Source organism: Amblyomma mixtum, chromosome 1, assembly GCF_055824585.1.
Source record: "Amblyomma mixtum isolate Tamu chromosome 1, ASM5582458v1, whole genome shotgun sequence".
NCBI lineage: Eukaryota > Metazoa > Arthropoda > Arachnida > Ixodida > Ixodidae > Amblyomma > Amblyomma mixtum.
Genome location: NC_143012.1, coordinates 17323346 through 17348958, shown reverse-complemented (window position 1 = coordinate 17348958; position 25613 = coordinate 17323346). Strand labels below are relative to the sequence as shown.

At 49.3% G+C, this 25613-nt stretch overlaps 1 protein-coding gene across 3 annotated transcripts in view; it reads left to right on the top strand.

Moving 5' to 3' along the window:
* The window catches only part of LOC149365589 (uncharacterized), a 131127-nt gene that overhangs the window by 49633 nt on the left and 55881 nt on the right, over positions 1-25613 (top strand). The window contains exons 3-4 of one of the 3 annotated variants that reach the window (XR_016292486.1): positions 19715-19774; positions 21171-21352. The exons of 1 other annotated variant lie outside the window; for it this stretch is intronic. Coding sequence is in view for 1 of the 2 variants with exons in the window: in XM_089586753.1 (XP_089442879.1) it covers positions 19715-19774 (60 nt within the window). In the remaining variant the exon portion in view is untranslated. The remainder of the gene's footprint in view (positions 1-19714; positions 19775-21170; positions 21353-25613) is intronic. One more of the 3 variants, XM_089586753.1, reaches the window with a different exon arrangement.

Here is a 25613-nt window from a genome sequence, read left to right as displayed (position 1 = left end):
AGAATGAAAGGAATATTATGGGCATTGGATGCTGAGACTGACCGTTGGTTTCGCACAGCAATAAAATTCCTTTGCGCCCGCGTCACGAACTTTTGGCACGTAGAGCACTTGTGCAGCAGACACTCCAATAAATCAGACATGCTATGCGCGAGTGTGAACACATGTAAATTCATCTAATTGGAGCGCGAGTTATGTACACACCGCCAATCTTTAATAGTACCGCGCGAGCGTCGACTGGACAACGCCTTATCATGGCGCGGAGCGCGAATCAAGCGAGAATAAGCGCATTTGTTTCAGATGCACTGGTTCTGGCTCGTTTTGCCGCTCAGCGCTGTCATCAGGCGCTGACAAGCCGGCTGGTCGACGGTCGCGCGGTACTATTAAAGAATTGGCAGGGCGTACCGCAGAACACTTCGCAAGAGGTTACGGTTTCAGGGCGCATTACTGAGCGAAAAGGTTTTGGCTACTTGATCTCAATGGACCAGCTGCAGTAGGTGCCGGAGTGGGGCCGTAGGCTGAAATACGCGCGCATACTTGCACTGACATGCATGTTTACGAAATGACAAAGGCGGACAGCAGCGCGTAATCAAACAATCGTCAAGCATAGTGCGAGCTGGGAGCTTTAGCAATTCTGACTCGCCAGCCAAAGTTTGCTACTAGAGCATCGAATCTCAACGATGGAAAACAGGAATTGAGCTTACATCGTATAACTTGCTAGAATTCGTCACCTTGAAATTTTTTCTCCCAATCCTGTGGAGCCACGCTTTCTGTCGCACAATATCGTTCTTCGCCAGCGGCACTGAAAACAACGCCAGACCTTTTCCTGACTGGGTTGAGTACCCGAAGGTGCAACAGCCCGGAATTTCGGCTGCTGCTGCGGACACAAAAAAAGAGCCCGATAAACTAAAGTGACTTCCAGCAAACAGCGACAAATATAAAGTCACCTCCACTGAATGTCCGTAGCCAGCACAACTATACTGTCACGTTGTAGTGACGGCAGTCCAGCGGTCAGGAAGACAGCAACAAAACTTGCAAACGAAGCTCTTTATTTGTGCTGACTTGCGCCCGCAAAACAACTGAATCACTCGGCGGCGCCGTAAGCAACAGACGTGCTCGTCAGTAGCCGAACTACGAAATGCCGGCCGCTCGCGGCATCGCTCAATTTAAAGCCGGCAAGGAAACTTCGAGACAACCAGGTCAGGATCATCTACAGTAATCTGGAAAAACGTAGATGCAGCTCTGCACGACTGCGATCAGTGGAGGTTAGTCCGGGCGCTTCTCGCGTCACGAAGAAACGTAGCGTGCAAGCGCCGTCAAACTATGCAGCCGGACGACTTAGGAAGAACATGGCGGAACGGAACTAGTTCCCAACCGGAAGTGGTCGCTGTCCAATAGTGTGCGTCGGCGGCGCCGCAAACGTTTTCGGTACTTAGCTTTTTTTAGACAAGCTCATAAAGGGACTTTAGGCACGACATCGATCCGAACGCAGGGTGGTATTCCGTGGACTCCCTGGCAGCGTTACAACACGCTGTCGCGTTTCACTCCTAAAGCGAAGGTTAAGGGCCATTAGCAGTTGATTAGTATTTAAGAATTAATTAAGAATTAGTCATTAATCAGTAATATCAGTAATTAGCAATAAATCAGTAATTAGCCATTAACTAGAGATTTCTCATTACCCTGTAATTAGTAATTATGTGTGACATCACACGTGGCGACTCTTTCGCGCCCTAATTGACCCAACGCAAACACGCACGGAAACTCAAAAACACCTCCAAAGAGCAATACACAGCTTTCAGGTGAACACAAATCAATTGGCGCACAAGCTCCGGGACCAGTACTTGTGCACCACCCAGGACTCCCGCGGGCCGGCGTACTCTTATGCAGGTTCTGAGAATGTTGAGCTGGATCAACCGTACCAGTTCCACGACCTGAAGGCGGCCCTGTCAAAAATGAAACGCGGCACCGCTCCGGGTCGGGACAAAATTACAGTCAGATTGTTAGCCAACCTCCCCGACCCAGCATACCTGTCTTTATTAAATTACATTAACTCAATCTGGCTTGGGGAAGTGCCACTACCCATCGAGTGGAAGACCGCCCTGGTCACCTTCATTCCTAAAGCTGGCAAGGCCATCAACACGGACAACCTCCGCCCCATCTCTCTGACTTCCTGTGTGGGCAAACTCATGGAGACGATGGTACGTGACAGGTTGTCCGAGTTCATGGAATCCAAACACCTATTCGCAGACACCATGTTCGGGTTTCGCCCACACAGATCTGCACAAGATGTCCTGCTACAACTCAATCGGGCTCTCCTCGACCCCGTGGAATGCCCTCACAATGACAAGGTCGTACTCGCCTTGGATTTGAAGGGTGCATTCGACAACGTTACCCACGAGATCATTGTCACCCACCTCTCTCAAACTAACTGCGGCAGAAATGCCTTTCAATACATTCGGCAATTTTTAACCGAAAGACAATCTTACATTCGGATCCAGGATAAAGAACATGGCCCTTTTCATTTAGGAACCAGGGGTACACCCCAGGGCGCGGTGCTCTCTCCCCTCTTATTCAATTTGGCTATGGTGCGCCTACCAGCCCAGCTGGGCGCTGTCGCCGGTGTGCAGCATGCGCTGTATGCTGATGACATCACCCTGTGGGCCACGCAGGGTTCCCTTGCAGACATTGAGGCTAACCTGCAGGAGGCGGTGACCATAGTGGACCGTTATGCTCGCCGCTGCGGCCTCCAATGCTCCACCCAAAAGTCTGAATTTGTGCACATACGCCCCTCACCAAAGTGCACAGCCAAAATTTCATTGTCTCTCGAGACAGGTCCAATCCCTGAAAATATCGAAGTCCGGGTACTGGGGCTCTTTATACATCAAGACAGACGGTCAGAAACAACATTGGCCAAACTTCGTCAGGTGGGGGACCAGGTGGGCCGCATCGTCCGCCGGGTTTCTAACAAGCGCGGGGGGTTACGATGTAAGGACGCCTTGCGGCTGGCGCATGCATTTGTAACCAGTCGAATTCTATATTCGACTCCATACCTCCACCTGCGGAAGCAAGACGAGGATTCACTCGAAGTCATCCTCCGCAAAATTATTAAGCGGGCTCTAGGCCTCCCCGTGACCACCTCCAACAAGCGCCTCCTGGGGCTAGGCATGGTGAACACATTTCGGGAGTTCCGGGAAGCCCACTTGACTAACCAATACACACGTCTCTCGAAGACATCGTCGGGTCGCCGCCTCCTTGCCCGACTACACATCCAACACACCACTCTCATGGAAGAGCGCGTACGTATTCTATCCCAGTGGAGATGCGCCCTCCACGTGCGCCCTCTTCCCGCGAACATGAACAGTGAGGACCGTAATGGCCGGCGCCTGGCGCGGGCGGAAGCCCTGGCCCGCCACTATGGATCGAAACCCGGCGTATTCTACGTGGATGCCTCAGGCCCCCACCATGGGGGATGGTACACAGCCGCAGTCGTCCATCAATCCAAAACAGTGAACGGCCTTACTTTCCGAGCCCGTGACATAACACACGCGGAGGAGGTCGCCATTGCGTTGGCTGCATCTGATTCCAATTCAAAAACAATTATTTCCGACTCGCGAGGGGCATGTCGGAACATCGAGCAGGGCTGGGTACCCTATCTAGCCTACCGCATTCTTCAAAACAGCGTCTACACCGGTGACCCCGCGCACCGGCGTATCGTTTGGGCTCCCGCTCACATGGGCCTTGAGGGAAATGAGGCAGCTGACGCCGCCGCCCGCGCGCTCTCTCACCGGACATTCCCCTCCGACCCTGACGATCAGGAACTCGAATTTATTCCAGCTTACACCTTCAAAGACATCGTTTTACTCTATCAATCTGGCCATGGTCTTTATGCCCGCCCGTGTAAAGGTCTGTCAAAGGCGGAGGAGCGGCTTCTGCTCCGCCTGTATACTAATACTTTGCTGTGCCCGGCAGCTCTGAAACACTTCGACCCTTCTTTCTCGGGCAGCTGTCCGCACTGTGCGGAGAAGTCTTCGGACATCTACCACATGGTGTGGGCCTGCCCCTCCAACCCTACTATCCCTTCTCACCCCAACCCAACCCCCGAGGACTGGGAGGCGACCCTGCTCGGCTGCTCTGACCTGCAGGCCCAACGGGCCTTGGTCGCGCGAGCCTGGGCGGCGGCCGATGCCACTGGGGTCCCGAACTAGGGACCTCCACCTAGTATTTGTAAGGGCTGGTCCTCTCTGGGTCAGCTCATGCATAACCTCCTGTATTATACCTGTACATAAATGTTTTCCACCACCATCCAGTGGTGACGTCACCAGTGCCACAGAGGCAGTCAAAGCGGTGCCGAAAACACTTTCGCCTCTACGCACATTACACTAAGTCCCCCTGATTTTTTGTTTATTTTATTGCCCGAAATATCAGGAAATGGCCTAAAAATTTGGTTCAGTACAGCGGAAAAAAGGAAAACGCATAAGAAGCACAAAATGCTGATTTACTAACATTAACAACGGTGCTCTTACAAAAATTAGTCGGTGTTGACTTGAAAGTTCTTCACTCAAATGACAATGTACTTTTTTGCGAGGGCGCATAGTATTCTTTTTCTTGTTACTTACTGATGCGTACATTTATGAAGGAAAGCCTGTTACAATAATCAGTCGAAGCTCGCGCGCAGCAGCAGCTGTGCTGTTCTCTATTTACTTTTATGTACCACTACATACCCTCACAATGTATGTAAAGCCGTCTCTACTGTGCAGCTTCGGTACTTTGGTGTTGTTTTGCTTGCGTTTTTAAGCTTTGCACCATTCGTGAGGAGAAATACGTGCACCAGGCCTGTCACGTAGCTCAGCAGCCTGCGAAACTGGGTCAGCTGTGTGACCAGCGAGAAGTGTAAAACTAATTGTAACTGCGAGGCGTATAGTTCGCGTAAAACGAAAATTGAAGCGCATCAAATCAGGCCGAATGAGAGAAGTAATCAAGGTACATAAAATGAAACAGGAATGGGAAAGCGTTGTCTCATTCGTTTAAATTACTCTCATAAGAACCATGCACCACTCAAAGGGGGGGGGGGGGGGGGGGGGAGCTTACGGGAGAGAGATTTCGACTGGGTCAACAACGAGCTCAGTGCTTATTAACACGACAGCGTTAAGGGCCCCGTGTCGCAGAAAAGCCGGTGTCGGCGGCGTTGGCAGCGAGGGCAAAGTTCCAGATGCATTAATTAATAAATAAAACCGCGTATGAAATTGTTCGAGTTGAGGAATCGAACCAGGGCCTCCGGAGTGCGAGGCGAGCACGCTAACCACTCCGCCACGCAAGCGCAATGGTTGGGAATGAACAAAGGCGCGTCTAGTGATTACGGGTGTTGTCTTCGAAGGTTGCTTTGCAGTCTACCGTGGTGTCCATTCCTTTCGGGTGTACACCGATATATGAGAGAAAGGCGTATTTCCTTTCCTCAAAATGGCGGTCGCAGCTGATGTCCCTGTATAAATGACTCTGCATAAACATGACACAGTTCGAAATGTCTTCTCCGCTCACTGCGAAGTGCTGCTTAGCCACGGGAACAACTTCGTTGCATCAACTTTAAGTCCACCGCGGCTTCGATGCAAAACAGGCCTAGCGACGACCAGGGCAGCCAGAGAGCAGTGCAGTCCGTCGCCCGGCGCACCCGCGTCCAGCGCCGTTGCCGAAAGCGCGCTACGTGGGCAGGCATGCTTTGTCGCCGCCCGAGTACAGCCGGCAGTCTTTCTGATAACATCGCTATTTTGACTTTTCTGGTGCGAACTTCAGTAGCCAAGCAGCGCGCAGGCGCTGGTGTGCGGTGGCAAAGTGTTACACCGTATGTGGGCCGGGCATGAGTCCAGCGGCGCAAAGATGCTTGCCGCTCCGTGTCCCTGCTTGCAGTAAGCGGCAGTTAGCAAGTGGCGACTGGTGCGGCGCGCCGGCCAAGTTTTCGCACATGTGTCAGCTTGACAGCTAGCAGACTCCATTCTGAGCAGACGACGGTGCCACATTCGAGTCAATATGCGTGCTGTAACCTCGGTCAACTATGGCTAAACAGGCCTCGGTAAGCCGCCATGTTATGTTGACGACAGAAGCCTCTGATTGGCTTCTTAAAATGACGTTTGCTGTGAGTTCAAGGGGACGCGCGCTGGGAAACCGAAATTTAGTTTTTTTCGCTATTGAATCAACCCAGACAATGAAACGAACCAAGGGATACTATAGAATGAAGGCATTTGGCGTGTTTAAGCTGAAGCTTAATTCTGGTGTTCACAATCTCGAGAAGGAAAGGCCGGACATTGTGCGGGCCACCACAACTAATAAACAATCTTCCCTAGAGAGAGACTGGGGGCGGTCGATCGCGACGCTTGCACAGGGCAGCAACATTTACTCTGGAAACACACGTGCAATCAAGATGATAATGAAGCGTGCATCGGACCTCAAAGGAACAGTAATAAAGCCGAAGCCACCGAGTTTGCGTGCCCTGAGCAAGCTAAGGAGGGACGACGGTGCAGAGCGGATGTGCCGTTTGCCGGAACCGCCTCGATTGCTGTCTTTCGCTCGTGTCCTTCGTGAGGGGTCGCATGCGTCGCAAGACTGTGAGACTCAATCAAACGTAGTTCTGTTTTCTGCCTCTTCAAGAATATGTAAGAGATTATGTCTATTTAGGGCAGGCAGTGACAGCTGATCTAGATCATGAGGGGGAAATAACTAGAAGAATAAGAATGGGGTGGAGCGCATATGGCAGGTTACCAATATCCCTCAAGAGGAAAGTATACAACAGGTGTATCTTACCGGTACTCACCTATGGGGAAGAAACGTGGAGGCTAACAAAGAGGGTGCAGCTTAAGGTAAGGACAACGCAGCGAGATATGGAAATGAAAATGATAGGTGTAACGTTAAGAGATCGGAAGCGGGCGGAGTGGGTGAGAGAATAAACGCGCGTTAATGATATCCTAGTTTTATTTTATTTATTTAGGACATACTGCAGACCCAGTGAAGGGCCCTGGCAGGAGGGGCCCAATAAACAGAATACAAAAAGCACAAAACAAAGTACAAGGCAAGTCAAAAACATCAATGAACGGCCTGTTTAATGGCATCAATGTCAACTGTTGATGATGATGGTAACTGATTCCACTCGGTAATGGTGCGGGGAAAAAAAAGAAAATTTTGAATATGTTAGTTCTGGCAAAGTAATGTTTTAACGATTCAGTGTGCCTGTTTCTTGTTGACCTGGACGTTATCTGTTGGAGATACAAATCGGGAGCCATTGACAGTTTGTTATTTTTCAATAGAAAGAGAAATCTTAACCTTAGTATTCTACGCCGAGTTTCAAGGGACTGTATATTATGTTGAAGCAACAGAGCAGATGGTGAGTCAGTGGTGCGATATTTAGGAAATATAAACCGGACTGCTGTGTACCGAATTCTTTCAAGGGCATTAATGTTAGTCTTTGTGTGAGGATCCCAAACAGTGCATGCATACTCAAGTTTTGGTCTAATCATGGTGTAATATGCCAATTGCTTAACGTTAGGGGGAGCTTGTTTTAACTTGTGCCCGAGAAAACAGATTGCGAAACGAAGAAGAGCATACGGTTTCAGTATGTTTATTCCAACTAAGATTATTCGTTAGTGTTGAAATCAAGAGGAAGAAGTGGGCTTGGGCAGGATAACCGCTGGTCCTTAAGGGTAACGGAGTGGATTCCAAGAGAAGGCAACTGTAGCAGGGGGTGGAAGAGATTGAGAAATTTGCAAGAATACGGTGGCCGCAACTGGCGAAAGACAGGGTTAATTGGAGAGACATGGGAGAGGCCTTTGCCCAGCAGTGGGCGTAGTCAGGCTGATGATGATGAACATGGAAGAACCTAAAGGCAAAAGAAAGTATTGCTGAATATGAAAGTTTATGATGGATTTTGAAAAGCTGCTTTAATTTACATTCTGAGGCTCAGTACGTGCACGCGATGTTCTGAATTTTCCATTTTTTTTTCATTATAATTAGGTAAGACTTGATCAACAATGAATCTGCCAATCTAGATGTTTCTGCAGTTTAGGGACCAATGTCGACGAAATGCTAGTATGAGAAGTTTTCTTCGTGCTCTGGTCTTTATAGGATCAGGACATAAAAATAACTAGTGAGTGGATAACCACTTCTTGGCACTCTAGCATGTGAAAAAGATTTTAGCTCTAAGAAAAGCATGAAGCGTAATATAAGTAAGAAATAAAACTGTGGTTCTGAATATAGTAAACTGAGGTTGGTATCTTTTAAATGGGTGAAATTTTTATACATATCAATACTTTGGATCTCTTGATTTGCTAGCCGTAAGACCCGGTCCAGCCATCCTCTGCGGAGAATGATTGTGAAGGACTGGAATGAAGTGAGAGCATTCAAATGCGTCACAACTTAGCGAAAATTAATCGGGTCACCTGGGCGCTGTAATCTTCAAACACTTCGCGACCAGCACAAATGAGCCGTCGGAAACAGGGACAGTGTTTTGTGCGCTGCCTTTGCGCGTGCGCATCATACGGCCAACGAAGAACAAGGACGATCGCGGTTTTTCGCAATCCTGCAAGAACTGAAGGGCTCTGTCACAAGCAGCAGCCGTGCAGCAGTTACCTGGAAGGACTAGCCCTTATTCGACAGCTCCCCATCCTGTTTCATCCGCGCAAAGACGTAAAACCAGCCATAGCACTCGGCTGGGAAACCAAATGGCTGCTAGTAACCCCCCCCCCCCCCCCCCCCCGCCCCGTTCTTTCACTCTGCGATGCAAACACGAAGAAAAATTAAACGATCGAAATTTCTTTTCCTACTCAAAAATAACACTCTCCATGAGCGCAGATTTATTTCTTAAACCGTTCACAACGCGACTAACACAACATCGTCCCACGGAATCACTAACACCTTACAGTGCTAGAATCAATGCTTTTAAATACTCATTTTTTCCCCGCACAATGACTCAATGGAATGAACTCCCGCCTGAGGTTGTAAACAGCATCGATGTCATTAACAAAATTACTTATTGATAATTGCTGAGTTGTTGTTTTTCTCCCTTGTTCTTTACTATGTTATATTACTGTTATTAAGTAAAAAGGGAAGGGGAATGAGGGGCTCGTTATAAATATGAGAGAAGCCAACAGCCACAGAAACCAAGGAGCACAGGGGATTTTTTAATTTATTTATTTTGTAGTGTTGATCAAGTAAGAATATTACTGAATATGTTGTCGCTTAAAGATAATTGATTAGAAAAGCAGAAGAAAAAACAACCACATGCCGCCGGTGGGATCCGAACCCACGACCTCCGAATTACGCGTCCGGTGCTCTACCTCTGAGCTACGGCGACGGCTGTCAAACCTTCTGCTTTCGGGGGCATTTATGTTTACAAATAACCTAACCTTGAGAGTGTTCATCAGCGCCACCCACGTTCGTAAGCGGCGGACGTGGAACGCCATCGAACGGCGAGGATGGAAGCTGTGTGAGAACCCTCTTATGCTTCCTATGGCGTCAAGGCTGCCAGAACCGAGACCCTCGCTAAGCAATTAAGCAAACAAGGAAGGGGAATGAGGGGCTCGTTATAAATATGAGAGAAGTCAACAGCCACAGAAACCAAGGAGCACAGGGGATTTTTTAAGTTATTTATTTTTTTTGTAGTGTTGGTGAAGTAAGAATATTACTGAATATGTTGTCGCTTAAAGATAATTGATTAGAAAAGCAGAAGAAAAAACAACCACATGCCGCCGGTGGGATCCGAACCCACGACCTCCGAATTACGCGTCCGGTGCTCTACCTCTGAGCTACGGCGACGGCTGTCAAACCTTCTGCTTTCGGGGGCATTTATGTTTACAAATAACCTAACCTTGAGAGTGTTCATCAGCGCCACCCACGTTCGTAAGCGGCGGACGTGGAACGCCATCGAACGGCGAGGATGGAAGCTGTGTGAGAACCCTCTTATGCTTCCTATGGCGTCAAGGCTGCCAGAACCGAGACCCTCGCTAAGCAATTAAGCAAACAAGGAAGGGGAATGAGGGGCTCGTTATAAATATGAGAGAAGTCAACAGCCACAGAAACCAAGGAGCACAGGGGATTTTTTAAGTTATTTATTTTTTTTGTAGTGTTGGTCAAGTAAGAATATTACTGAATATGTTGTCGCTTAAAGATAATTGATTAGAAAAGCAGAAGAAAAAACAACCACATGCCGCCGGTGGGATCCGAACCCACGACCTCCGAATTACGCGTCCGGTGCTCTACCTCTGAGCTACGGCGACGGCTGTCAAACCTTTTGCTTTCGGGGGCATTTATGTTTACAAATAACCTAACCTTGAGAGTGTTCATCAGCGCCACCCACGTTCGTAAGCGGCGGACGTGGAACGCCATCGAACGACGAGGATGGAAGCTGTGTGAGAACCCTCTTATGCTTCCTATGGCGTCAAGGCTGCCAGAACCGAGACCCTCGCTAAGCAATTAAGCAAACAAGGAAGGGGAATGAGGGGCTCGTTATAAATATGAGAGAAGTCAACAGCCACAGAAACCAAGGAGCACAGGGGATTTTTTAAGTTATTTATTTATTTTGTAGTGTTGATCAAGTAAGAATATTACTGAATATGTTGTCGCTTAAAGATAATTGATTAGAAAAGCAGAAGAAAAAACAACCACATGCCCCCCCCCCCACCTGGGCCCCTTGGTTTCTGTGGCTGTTGGCTTCTCTCATATTACTGTTATGTTAGTTTTGCGCTATGTAATCTGCCGCGCCTCCTTTTTTTTGTGCTTTTGCCCCTCCTGCTTGGACCCATCTTAGGGGGTGCAGTATTCTGTAAATAAAGTAAATAAAGAAAACAAAGGCAAGGGCGATGTGTGAGAGACGCATGATTGAGCTATCCACAGCGTTCAGATGAAAAGGAAAGTGAAAAGAGGAAGAACGCGCAGGAAAAGCTTTTCTGTTTTCAACATGAATCTACCAAATGGAAAGAAGCGATAGGGGGGGGGGGGAGTTGACAGCGCCAAGATTATTCTGACATGTGAGCTCGAACTTTCAGAGTCGCCTCTAATCAAGGCGAACAAATTTTGGAAATCACATGTCTTGATTTTGCAGTAATCATCTTTTCTAGAAGCAAGAAGCTTGTTCGCTGTCGTACGATGCCTGTGCACTCGTCAATAGTGTAAGTTAGTTTGGCGGTTTCTAAAATCAGTACATCTCGTGGCTCCTCCTGGATATGGAGGCTTCATATCAGTCGATTCGAGTTCATTTCGCTTGAGCGGAGTGTAAAACTGGGAGAGAAACCGAGAGCACACGAGCGTGGCTGCACATGTTGGGTAGGAAGTATCATCACTCGCTATTTCGCGTATATAACATATAATGAGAGGAAGCTCAATGTGTATATCCAGGCAGTGATAGTCACTGGGAAAGGACAATCGCTTTCTCTGTTTAAAAGACTGCGTTTCGCTTGCACAATAATTAAATATTGCCCACTGACACAAAAGAGTGTTCGTAATCGTAAAATCAGGGATTCAATGAAATAACAATCAGTCCGTGCGTTCGTCGCTGTTCCCGTGATTTCGCCGCATGATTTCACCGAATGTGGCCTCTCCAGTTGTGGAGAAACGATTGTAAGAGCGAAATGCGCCTCCATTGGACAGAAATTGCAGTTCAGCAAGAAATAAGGCTTTCTTGAATTTAAATTTTGACCCCCAATGGCTGACGCATCACTTATGCAACCTTAGTGACTACGAAAAACTCCCAGGCATCACATTAACATGGAAATATCTCTACTTAACCACAAGGTTATGCATGTTGTCCTCTTTTGCTGGTGTTTTTGAGCAAAACATATAGTATAGTAGCTGAAGTAGGTAAAGGGGCACCATGGCGGTGTAAGAACGCAAAAAAATAATTCTCTCGCGGTAATCAAGATTGTAGGTAAGATAGCATTACTAAGTTCTTTTTTGCTATCTTTGAATTACTGGTGGCACTTCTTCGTTAAACGTTAAACGTTTAACGAAGAACCAACCAACCTACCAACCAACCAACCAACGGGCTAGTTGGTTGCGGTTCATATGTATCAGCAGCGCAAACACAACACGGGAAGAAGAACGAGAAGGTAAAGAGCGCTGAACAAGAAATGTACTTGAATAACACCACCTGTTGGGCAACCAACTAGCCCGACAGATGGTGTTATTCAAGTCAAGAATCTGCAAAGTAACAACATCTAAAATTTTAATCAAGTACAAGTGTTAATCAAGTGTTATTCAAGTGCATTTCTTGTTCAGCGCTCTTTACCTTCTTCTCGTTCTTGTTCCCGTGTTGTGTTTGCGCTGCTGATACATATGGATCGCAACCAACTAGCCCTACGGATGGTGTTATTCAAGTACATTTCTTGTTCAGCGCTCTTTACCTTCTTCTCGTTCTTGTTCCCGTGTTGTGTTTGCGCTGCTGATACATATGGATCGCAACCAACTAGCCCTACGGATGGTGTTATTCAAGTACATTTCTTCTTCAGCGCTCTTTACCTTCATCTCTTTCTTCTTCCCAAGTTGTGTTTGCGCTGCTGATACATATGGTTCTTGATTTGATGGGTGCACTTTGCATGCGACGGAACATTGCAGTATAACCGAACTCTTCAAAGAGAGTGGTGAAAAAAGCTCTCCTCTTTTGTCTTTACATCTCAACAGATACTATGTGTCGCACAAAATTAAAACCCGCGGCAGGATTTTGGTTACCATTGCCACGACAAGCGATGAGGTATTATGGAAGCCGCGAACCTAATACAACTGATCAGTCAATCTTGCTGCGATGGCCCCATTGCTGACATATCTGGAGTAAATGCCGTGACCGGGTGACGTCATACTTGCTACATGCGAGGCTACCTGTTCTGAAAACTGCTGGTTTTTTGCGGCGCGCTTTGTTTGCAGCCAACGACTGCTCTGAATTGAGGTATCAGTGGAGGTACGAGAACGTTGTCAGATACATTTGCTTTTCGAAGGCTGGGCTTTTCCTCTGGAAGCGCAGTAACTCGTAGCAGAGGTATTATCGGTGGTGGCTCACTGCTTTTCAAAGAATTAATGTTTCTACTTTTTTATGGATCGACTAACTAATAACGGCATAACCTTTAAAGCCGGGATGGAATATCAGTGCTCAGTTCTGCCTCAGGCCACTGCATAGATGGCTGATGAACCTTGGAATTATTACAATGCTATATCAAGAGATCGCAAAGTGCAAACAGAAAAATTGGAGGAACACTTAAGCCTCGCCTTAAGGATATGACGCCATAGCTTAATGGGTCGATTTACATATATGCAGGTCATTCTCTCCTTTACATTCAAAGATCCCTGGGAGTCATTTGCTTGAATTCTCTCGTGTATTCATAGACTTTCCCGCATGTTCAAAGAATTGGGTTGCTGACGGATGGCGCAATCTGTGTTCAAGAAGCCCAGGTGCAACAGCCTGCGCCATTGTTCAGCACGACGCCCGAGGCGTTGGCCAGCGGAGCTGCCTAATATGAAAAATTGGGTTTAGAGCGAGAGCTCTACTCTGGCTGCAGCTTCCGGTTTAGATGCTGATGACACAGTGACCTTCAATGCCTCACAAGGTGAAACCGAACTTAACTGCTTGGTGGTATGGCCCAAGCTATGGTAGTATAACCACGTGATCATATGACTGACCATTGAGTAATGGCCTTGACCTTGAAATTTGAGTTGCGGCCGTGGAGACCATGCTGCACAGAGTTTTCGCTCGTATATCTAATTTCATGCCACGTTGAACCCAAACACTTTTTTTTATGGAGGGCAAATGGCTTAGTAATTGTCTCACATCTCGTTGGGCACCCGAACGGCTCCGTAAGGGAAGGGAGGAAAATAACGACGAAGTAACTGTCTCACATATCTTTGGTGGACACCCGAACCGCGCCGCAAGGCAAACTTACCAGCACTGACCACTTACCAGCACACGGGCGCCTTTTGCCTTTTCGCTTTCATCAAAACGCGGCCGGGTATGAACCCGAGAACGCTATTTCAGTAGGCGAGCGCCCTATACCACAGAGCTACCGTGACGGGTCTGCTTAATTTCCAGCGCCCTTATTTCGCATACCGCGCTTTATCAGCGCCCCGGGTCGGGACTGAGCATTAGAGCCTCGCAGTGGTCAGGGTAGGTAATGAAGTGACTCGCTGGTAGGGACTGCGGGCAGTTCCAGACCATATGATTGAGATCGGCTTTGCTACCACAATTCTTGCATAAGTCTGAATAGAGTCCTTCCGAATAGTAGCTAAGCAAATGGGGATTTGGATAGGTGCTAGTTCGAAGTTTGCTCGAGGCTTTGGACTGTCATTTGGAGAGCGTTTTATCTACTGGGAGGACGTTATAACAGGTGAGTGCATGCCCCACACGAAGATGAGGACGTTTCTGGATGATGGAAACTCTTCTGGAGCGACACCTCGTTCTTCCTTTCTTTTTTCCTTCGCTCCTTTATCCTTTATCTTACGGTGCCGTTCGGGTGTCCACCGAGATACGTGAGACAGTTACTGCGTCTTTTCCTCCGGGAGGCGAACCTTACAAACCAGTACACGCGCTTGTCGCTGAGTCGGGTCGCCGCCTTCTTGCTCGACTCCATATCCAACACACCACTCCCATGGAAGACAGGTTTCACACCCCAGAACTGTGGAGACGTGCCCTCCACGTGTGACCTCGTCCAGCCAACATGTCACACGAAGACCATAATGGTCGGCGCCTGGCACGGGCGTAAGCCCTAGCCCGACATTATGGCAACAAAACAGGTGTATACTACGTGGACCCCTCCGGTCCTCACCACGGGGGATGGTACACGGCCGTGGTAATTCACAACAGCAACAAAGTTAACGGCCTCACCTTCATAGCCTGCAGTGCAACAAAAGCAGAAGAGGTCGCGATTGCTCTTGCGGCCTCACATTCCGATTCAAAATACATAATCACCGAGTCGCGAGGGGCCTGCCGGAACGTCGAACAAGTCTGCACTCCCTGCCTAGCCTATCGAATCTGCTAAAATTGCATACGGAATACGGACCCTGCTCATCAGGGGTTGTCAGGAAACGAGGTAGCAGACGCAGCCGCCCGCACCCTTTCTCAGCGAGATGTTTTCTTCTCCTTTACCGATCAGGAATCCGATTTTAATCCGGTCTATACGTACAAAGATACTACAACCTACTATCAAGATAGCCATCGCCTTTACCATAGCCTACGTGAAGGCCTCAAGAAGGCTGATGAGCGGCTCCATTTCCGCCTTCTCACCAATACATTTTGACTCCTCAATAGCGGCAGCTGCCCACACTGTAGTGCAGTGTCTTCTGACACCTATCACATGGTGTGGGCCTGCCCCCTTCAACCCGGCTATTGCCCCCATCCCGAACCCAACTCGGGAGGACTGGGAGGTGACCTTGCTCGGCTGCCACGACTTACAGGCCCAACAAGCCTTAGTCGGGTGCGCCCGGGCGGCGGCCACCGCCACTGGGGTCCAAAACTAGAGACCTCCCCCTAGTGTTTGTAAGGATCGGTCCCTTACGGGCTGATCCAAAAATACCTCCTTTCCCTTCTGAAAAAATGTTTTCACCACCACCACCACCGTCTTTTCCTCTTCTCAGAAACCAATTCTCAGTTTTTTCTCTGAACTGTTGCCAGCTTTCTCCGTATTGATGCGAAAGCATTACAACCATTACGTGAAAAGTCGGCGGCGTATGTCCGTGTGTATGGTGGTGGTGGTAAAATTTATTCTGACAGAGGTGTTTGGGGCTAAACAGGCCCCCGCACAATCCCACTACACCGAAACGTTCCTACGGCCCATGATGGGCTCCTCGGAGCGTAACAAGGTCTCCCAGACCTCCCAGCTGCTGACGTGCTACAGGCCCCGCGTGAGAGGATGGCGGTGGGGTGGTTGCAGAGGGTGCAAGAGGTTTTGATGAGCGTTTGGTGGTAGCGGGGCCTAGTATAAGGAGATGAGAGGGTTCGTGTCTGGAGGCGGCACCATAGGATTTGATAGTAATTATCAAGTGAGGGGTGTGGTGGTGGTTAGAGCTGTCTCTCAGCTCGGTGAGCCCGAATAAGCTCACTGAATGTCTGCATGCGCTTCCAGAGAGAACTCTGACGCGGGGGCAGCCTGTGCCTCGGGCTAAGTGATCGGCGGCCTCGTTGCCGGGGTTTTCCGAATGCGCAGGCACCCACAGCAGCTCCACGTGGCGGGGCCGGTTGGCAACAGGTGAGGTCAGTATGCAAATAGCAGGGGCATGAACTCGGTCGCTTCGAATCTAAGAACATAACGGGCTTCCGTGTGGGCAAACGCAAGGGCGATGGCTGCCTCCTCAGCCACTTCTGAGGAGGAAACCGAGGGAACAGCAGCAAGGGATTGCAGGGTATATGGCCCACCAAGGATACCGCCACTTCCTCGCCCGAGCGTGCGGCGTCCACCCACACGGCATACTCCTCGGAGGTGTAATATTTGTAGGGTCGTTAGCCAGGATGTGGCGTCTTGTGTTAACTGGATCTATCTATGGGCCTGCAAAAGCTCCCCTCCACTATTATCAAGACCCTGCTGTAGTAGTTTCTCTATGGAAGTAATTAGTGGTAGGTGGAGAAGTCTCAGGCACAGGAGCGTATATAGGAATCGGCGGAGGATAAAGGCGAGAATGGGACGAAATAGGTCATGCTCCCTCATGCCCTTATGATGGGCCGAAACTCTGCGGGTGAGATGCGAGATCGCACCTGTCACCGGCTTAAGTTTTTTTTTTGTCTTGAACATGAAGGCCCAGGACCGGATAGTGTATTCGTAAGCTCCCTTTTACAAAGAGGGGTGCACTAGAGCGCATCTTACTCCCATTTTACTCTCTTTTATTTAAAAAGTACTGCCTGAATCGAGACATAGTCGAACATCAGCACTTGCAAATGCCGTATTACCACTCCCACAGCCTTCAACAGCGGGAACTGTACTAGTATAGTAATCAAGGGAACGAGATAATGTAATGCATACTTTATTGATTTCTGCACACGTCAACACTGTTACACGAACACAGGCACTGTTGCTTGGTTCATAGGGTCAATTCAAATCAAGTTTATTTGCATCTATACATGTACAGATGACGGGAGTGCAGACAAAAGCCAAACGGATTTGGCTTGACGGGCACAGAAATGGCACTATGCACGATAAAGAGAACACAAAGATACAATAACGGATAAACGAAAAAAAAAAGCATTAGTGAACATTCTATAACAGGAATACATACTGGCAAAAAAAAATTAACGACAGAATGCTGAAAGGAATTAAATAGCAGAAAGCGTATAGCATAAAATGATACAAATAAAATAGCTTTGAAATTCACAAGCATAAATAATAAGTTACTAACAAGCAAAGAAAATTGGTTAGGCATTCGTGGCGTCAGTGTATTCTACAGCAAAGCAAACAAAACAAAAAAGGAATCCACAATGAGCCCATAAAAGGAGACACGTTGTTAATGAGTTTAACAAAAATCGCAGTGTGTGGCGTAACATTTGTTGACCGTAGTTAGTGCGCGCTTTAGGAACGTACCATGTTTCTCTGTGACGTGTGCTGTAAATGTTAGAACTCATTGTCAATAGAGAAAAATGCTCGAAAAATTTGGTGGTCTGTTTTTTCGCAGTAGTGAAACGCTTGAGTAAAATACTACGATATATGAAAGTGACCGGTTGTAAGTTAAGGGCGCTGAAAAGAGGCTGGGTATGAGCGTCATATGAGGAATTAGCGATAGCGCGCACTGCTTTCTTCTGCAAAAGATAAAGGTTTGTGATGTTTTACATTGTGGTGTTTCCCCATAATAAATGGCAGTAATTCAGATGGGTCAGGAAGAGAGAGTTCTAAAGCAGCTTTTTCACGCTCAAGGGAAGAAAAAAATCAGAGTTTCGTTACTATTCCCACAACACGAGCGATTTTGTTAGCAACTCGTCTGTACAAAGATTCCAAAGTAAGTTCTCTTGAAGTCTCAGGTACAGGAGCGTATATAGGAATCGGCGGAGGATAAAGGCGTGAATGAGACGAGAGAGGTCAGGCTCCCTCATGCCCTTACGATGGGCCGAAACTCTGCGGGTGAGGTGCGAGATCGCAACCGTCACCTGCTCAAGTTTTTTTTATTGTTGTTTTGAACATGGAGGGACCGGATAGTGTATTCGTAAGCTCCCTTTTACAAAGAGGAGTGCAGCTTACTCCCATTTTATTCCTTTTTATTTAGAAAGTACTGCCTGAATCGGGACATACTGGAACGTCAGCACTTGCAAATGCCGTATTACCGCTCCCACAGCCTTCAACAGCGGGAACTGTACTAGTATAGTAATGAAGGGAACGAGAGAATGTAATGCATATTTCATCGATTTCTGCACATGTGAACACGGTTGGTTCATAGGGTCCGGCAGCAAAGGCTTAACGGCTTGCAACCGAAAAAGCATAGACCGTGAGAAAGCTTCTGCGCAAAAAACATAATATAAATACTACAGAGGCCAAATTTGTGAAGCGGTATCCTGACGTTAAAACGAACATAGAGATTACAGCATGCCAAGAAAGATATGATGTGTTATGCCTGCGGTCCATTGACCACTTTAGCGCAAACCCTATCCCTCTCATGAAATTGAATGAAAGAGGAAGAAAGCAGGTCAGAATGTCTCCTTGCAGCACGCTGTGAAATGAACGCTTGTTAGCAAAGCTTTCGATTTTCCGCCTTTAGGAGGCGAAATAATACGCACTGCTGGTCGTCTACTCCAGCAGGGTCTTCATAGTAGTGCGGGGGAGCTTGTGGAGGCTCATATACAGACACAGTACATCCAATTAACACAGACTACCACTGGACTACAACGCACGCCGAAACAAAGCCCATCTCTCCTCAGCCAGTGATTGCGACCACTGGCAGGTGGCAATTCTAGGAAGTCAGACAGCCGGAAAAACCGGCATGTCTAGTCAGCTGTGATACTCTGAAGTTTTCTCTTCGGAACGAAGGATCGCTTACAGTGTTTGTCTTGAGACACGCAGGTTAGAGCGTACGAGTTTTGAGTCGGAACTCTTCACTTTGCAGTGAAACACTAACCACCTTTGCAGGCTGAGTTGCTCGAAACTGGGTTGCCCCCGAAGGGGCGCAGCGGGGTTTACGGAGCTTCCTCCAAGCGCACACCCCTGAAGAAGCCGGGCGCCAGTCCGGGGGTGGCTTGTACCCATTTTTACCGGTGGGTGTCCGGCGGTGGGTTTCGAACCAACCACCTCCCGCAGCCGAGGCGGACGCCCAGACCACTAGACCACGACTGCGGAGGGCTGTGGAGAAGCTGTTAAGAATGGCGGCGGCCAACCGTGGAGGCATTTTCATGCTAGAGCTACCGTGTGCTGTCAAAAAACGCGCGGACGTAACGGCATCTGCGTCCAGGGAAGAGCCTTACTTTGGCCGCGGGAGAAGTTAGAACATGAAATATCTCTGTCAAGCACGCGTCAAACCACACGTACGCACCCTTCAACGCCCCGCTGCGATGGCTCAGTGGTTACGCGTTCACCTGCGGCGGCTGAATTCGATGAAGGCGAAATTCTGGAGGCCCGGGTATGCGCGATGTCAGTGCACGTTAAAGAACCCCAGGTGGTCGAAATTATCCGGAGCCCTTCATTACGGCGTCCCTCATAGCCTGGGTCGCATTGGAACGTTAAACCCCAATAAACCAACCAACCAGCACCCTTTGACGACGCCTGCTGTGCTAATGCCCTTACTCTTTCAGATCGTGGCCCCGCACGAGAGAGGCACTACTCCCTCTCTGAGCAGCCCGACAGGCCGTACGGTAAGCAAAGCTCTCATTACAACCAGAAGCGCGAGGTAGCGGCAGAATTTGCTGGAAATGTTTACAGTAGCGATACGGGGTACGCGGGGGTGTCCTTGGACGGCCGAAAAAGGTGCGGCGACCTACGGCCCACATTGTGCAGTGTGTTCGTGAAGCGAAGTTAAACTATGTTGGCGGATCGAAAGAAAATAGCGTACAAGCGCTATAAGCAAGTTCTCTATTCAAGTTTCAGCCATCGGGTAGAGAAATATCTGCGAAATGAGTCAAGGAACACGTAAAGACAGCACATGCAGAAAAATGCCTGCTTCCAAAATGTCAGGTGCCTCTCCTATTGAAATGGGTGAAGTGCCGCCTTACGACGCTACACGTGTCTCTGGCAATGCGCAATATGCCCTCACTAGTTCTGTACTGGTGTGATGCCAGTTGCGTACGCTAGCACGCACACCCAACCCGAACATTAAGACGCGCTAGGTATGCAGGGACTGCGGAACTGATATTGAGTTGGGGGTAGGATGTCGAGTTTGAAGCGCTTATGTAGTCCTTGTTATATTTGCTAATGCATGTAACACCAGAATTAAAATGGCCGTCTTTATCAAGATGGGCACAAAAGTGAACGACTGCTTTAAAAAAAAAATTGCGCGTAGTCTGCTCCAATTCAGCTAATATATACGGTGCCAATCGCATAGTCAGAAGCAGTCCTAGGTGTAATTGCCAGAGTCAATGGCTCAGCAATGCACTCTTTTCAGGGTTGCACCTACCGTTAATAGAAGTTGCCCGGTTTCACGAAGACGCGGGGTCCTGTAACAGGTCGTTACATACTACATTTGGTTGGCGCGATACTATCGGACATAGCGTGCGCGAACTATAGCCGTTTTGTTTTTTCATCCGACGTGTGAGTATAATAATCTTAAAAAATAATGCGAGTGCGGGCCACGTGTCCATTTGATCTCTTTTGAGAGGGCGAACTAAACAGAACACCAGGCAGTCCAAACTGCTTGACGTGCAGCTGCGTGGCCATGCATATTTCCTATCATATGTTACGGCAGTTCACGCGTTACTGCAGCTGCTGTAAACATTTTTTTTATGAAGGTGCTTTTATATTGCTATGTCAATCGGCATGCTGCTGCAGGTACCGTAGAAGTCCGGAGCAACCAAACACTGACAACACATCCGAAAGACACCATGTACGCTTTTTTTGTTACTGGACGTTTTGTTTCATGAAGCAAAACGTCCAGTAAAAAAAAAAAAAAGAGCGTGTGTGGTGTCTCTCGGACGTCTCGTCGGTGTGTGGTTGTTGCGGACTTCTGCGGTGCCTGCAGCAGCGTGCGCAATCCTCCCGCGAAGTCGGAATGATGAGGAAGAAAAAAAACTTCCTCCCCGGGGAACACCTCCGCAGGAGCAACGGGCATCCGCCCTCTGGATACCCGGGGGACAGCGAGAAGAAGAGCTGTGCGAAAAAGCACAGATCCTCTCCTTGTCCTCCACACACGGCGGCCGAGCTGTGACGCTGGTGGGACCACCAGGCACCGTTTTTTTTTTACAGCGATCCGCTGTGCCGGCGCTGGGAATCGAACCAAGGTCGGTGGGGATATTCGCCCAAGCATTGCCAACTGGCGCGCTAACCACTCGGCTACCGTGCGGCTCTGGTTTTTGACGGCGTCCGCGAGTGCTGATAGAAGGGGAGCGAAGCAGGCCGAAACTGAGCATGCGCGGGGGATGCGGTTATCTCGGCGTGGAGCGGCCGCACTAGCGCGGAAGTGTGATAGCGCGTGGGGCACCAGCCCCGTCATGGTATTTCGTCCGTGCAGATGAAAGAGAGGTCGGAATGCGAAAGCCGCAACTTGAAACACGATCTTTGCGATGTTCGGTGAAAAAAAGTGTCCGCGCGGCGAGGCAAGATGGCCGCGAACCTTTTGAACGGGAAGGGCTTTGTTGTAGGTGTAGAAGCGCAAGCCAAAAATTTGTAGGATGCTTTAGCGCACGTATACAGTAGCACGCAAACGCGTTGGAGGGTTGTTACATAGGCTTTGGGATTCCCGGCACCTCGTATCGCTGAGATTGACAGGTCGGGAAGGGACCTGTCGATAATGGCGCGCGCAAAGCAGCGTTGTTTCTGTGAGCGACCCAGTCAAAAAAAAAAAAAAACCATTGGAACCAATTGTACCCATTAGGCCAGGCGGTTATTTCACCCAGAAAATTATCACAAAATATGTCACGTTCATTGAGAAAGGTAGCTAAATGTTTGAATAATGTGCTCTGGATCTTAAATATTTCGACAACTTAACACATTGTAATGTGCAAAAGGAAAACTGATTTATGAGGACTGCAGGGAGACACTCTGCCTAGTGGCAATCAACATTTTTCTACGGAATTGAAATTAACATGCTTTTATGGAAATCAAAGCCAACAGACACACAAGCAACACTGCACATTCAGGCACTAGTAGCATACATTAGCTCAATATGTACAGCAGTCCTGATTTTGAACAATATAGCGCGAGCGTCGACCGAACTGCTGGTCAGCGCCTTATAACGGCGATAAGCATGCAACAAGGCGAGAGTTCGCGCACACGCACGAAGGCAGAGCGTCGTCTGCTACGCTGTTGCGAGCACGAGGACACACGCCCTGCGATGCCTTTCTATACCGTCAAGACACTGCAAGGCTGATTAAAGAGGTGGTTCGAACCCCGTTTATCGCGATGCAGGTAATGGTTTCAATGCGCTGCGATATTTCTTTCCTTTTATATTTTCTTATCATAACTTTGCATCGCCAGGCTGGCCTCGCGTAATAGGCAAAAAAAAGAGAGAAAAAAATCGCGTCTCATGCAGTCTCACATATTAATCATGAGCATGCGCTCTACGGCTTGGCTGGATCTTGCGAACTGATACTGTGGCAGGGCGTGTGGTGGTGGTGGTGAAAACTTTGATTTCATGAAATAGAGTTTGGGAGCCACACAGTGGCCCCGCTGCATGGTCGGCGTCCCTTGTCCGGGACACCGCATGACGAGGCGCCGTCTCTCGCCCGTTTCACCAGAGCCCTTTGGAACTCAAGCGAGGAGCAGTTGAGGAGGGCAGTCTCCCATGTCTCTCTGGAAGGGGTAGGGGAAGGGGGGAGGTGGGGATTTTGAGTACATGCCCACACCATGTGGAAGATACCACAGGTCTCCCCATATTGCGGGCATCGCCCAGCCGTGTTAGGATCGTAATGCTTTAAGATTGCAGGACAGAGTAGAGTACCTGTCTGCAGGCGCCTTAAAGTTCGCTCCTCCGTCTTACTCAGCCCCTTTGCAGGGGCCGGGAAGAGGCGGTGGTTGTCGCTGTAATGCGTTATTATTTCCTTGAATCGCAGCAGCGGCTGGTTAGTTTCCGAGCCAGAAGAGCAGGGATGAGGAGCCCGGTGAATAAGCGCTCGGGCAGCCGCGTCAGCGGCCTCATTACCTCGTAAGCCCTGGTGGCCAGGAGCCCAAATGATTCTTTTTGGTGTTGGATCAGTGGCAGTCCGTCTTAGAATGCAAGCAGCTAAGGGGGAGATCTCCCCTGCCAAGTAATGATGACATGCTTTTCGAGAGTCCGTGATAATGATTCTCGAATTGGCATGGGCGGCAGCAAGCGCTATCGCTATTTCCTCGGCTCGCATTGCATTGGGGGCTCGAAAGGAGAGTCCATCAACGTGCATTTCCTGGTGAACGACAGCGGCCGTGTAAAATCCCGTGGGCGGTGGCCCTTCTACGTCTACATTTTTTTTAGCGCGCAAAATTCAAGAATTAGAGGCCAAACAGGCCGGGTCATCCGAACCAATGCAAGAAGCTGAGCCAGATGACGAGGATGACGGATAATCCGTAACATCTTGCCTCACTAACGTCTCGCGGCAGAGCGGGGACGCGGTAGTTGGATCAGTGGCCACTGCTGGGCGCGTCGACGGTTTAGAGGCACTGCAGCGTCAAACCGAGCAACTGGAGGAGCAAGTGGCGGTCCTCCCAAATCAAATCATGTCAGCAGTCCGCGAGTCCTTCCAGGACATGTTCAAGGCAGCTTTAACGCAAGCACTTCCCGACCTTATGGCCCAGGTCACTGACTCGATCCTTAAAGCCGTGCAGCCCTGGGCCAGCACCCAAATTAAGAACGCCACTAGCTGCGAATCCCCTCACCTCAAACGTAAGACAGCCTAGCTCCCGCCAGGCAGCGGAGGTATTTGGTTCAGGCTGGGCAGCTGGTGGGTCCGTGCGGCCCGTCTCTAGGGTTGCGCCGGCTCCCGGCCAGAGCTAGTCCGCTCGCCCGTAAATAAATACAACAAGATGGCTAGCAGATTTAATAGGAATGATAACCTTGAAAAATTCCAGGTCACCCAATGGAACTGCAGGGGTTTCAGAGCTTGGAAAAAGCGGTCACACCTCCAGCTCTACCTGCAGTCCCTAGGTGACATGCCGGCACTCGTTGCCCTGCAGGAGCCCGGCATAGACGCTAAATTATCAGGCTACAGCACCTTTCAGGGGGGCCCCTCTACGTGCATCCTGGTGAATAAGGCTTACACCGGGGTTCAGGTCGACTTAGACTTGAGTACCGACCAAGAATATATAATGGTCCGGGTACTGCCTCTCAGACGCCGCGAACCGTCAATACATATCCTCAACATATACTGCCCTCCGCATAAGCCGCGCGTAACTTTTAATGAAATCTTCCTTCGCGCGATAAAAATGGCAGCCAAAGAGCCTCTAGTGATCGTTGGAGACTTCAATGCTCCCAGCCTTCACTGGGGCTACCACTTCGAACAGGCAAGAGGACGTAAGCTGGCAGAGCTCATCTCCACCCTCAGCCTCACGTTACTCACGGACCCGGCGTATCCCACCCGAGTGGGGAATTCGGTAACCCGCGACACGTGTCCAGACCCTTCTCTCGTTGAAAATGCTAGAGCGGCTGCCTGGGAGAACTTGGGAGATTCTCTAGGCAGCGATCACCTCCTTCTCCGGATTACAGTCGTGGCAAAGGCAGCGCGCAAAAAATGGGGTCAGGAAAAGGTGACCGATTGGCACAAATTCCGAAACCACACTATCCCTCCCGTACTATTTTCCGGCGGCTACGCGGAGTGGGCTAACCGCATATACAACATTCAGAAACAACACGTCACAACGCTACAAACCACCGAAGAGATCCCCGCAGTGGACACCCACCTCCTGCATTTGTGGGAGGCGCGCCGGAGCTTAACTAAACGGTGGAAAAAGCAGAAAACTAATCGCAAATTACGCGCCCGCATAGCCAAACTCACAGAGCAGGCTGCAGCGTATGCTGCCGAACTCTGATTCCAATTGGATAGCACGCTGCGACGCCGCAGCCCATCAGATGAGCTCGAAGGGGACGTGGCGTCTCTTCCGCAGTCTAATCGACCCCTCCCAAACGAGAGGTGAGACGCAAAAGCAGCTCCGGCGGGCTCTGCAAGGGTTCCAAGGTACGACGGCGCAACTTGCGGACACTCTGTGCGACAGATATCTCTGTCGTATGGAGGACCCGCCTGGGCCACAGTACATGTACTCTGGCAGGCCTAATGAAACACTCGATTCCCCTTTTGAGTTGCACGACCTTAAGGCGGCCTTAGCAAAAATGCGCCGGGGTACGTCTTCGGGACGGGATCACATAACAGTGAATCTGTTGGCGAACCTACCGGACTCAGCCTACCTCCACTTATTAGAATACATCAACCAGATCTGGGGCGGGCGTTCACTCCCTCCCGAGTGGAAAACTTCACTTGTGACGTTTATCCCTAAAACAGGTAAGGCCGTCAATACGGACAACCTGATGCCCATATCACTGACCTCATGTGCGGGCAAGCTTATGGAGACGATGGT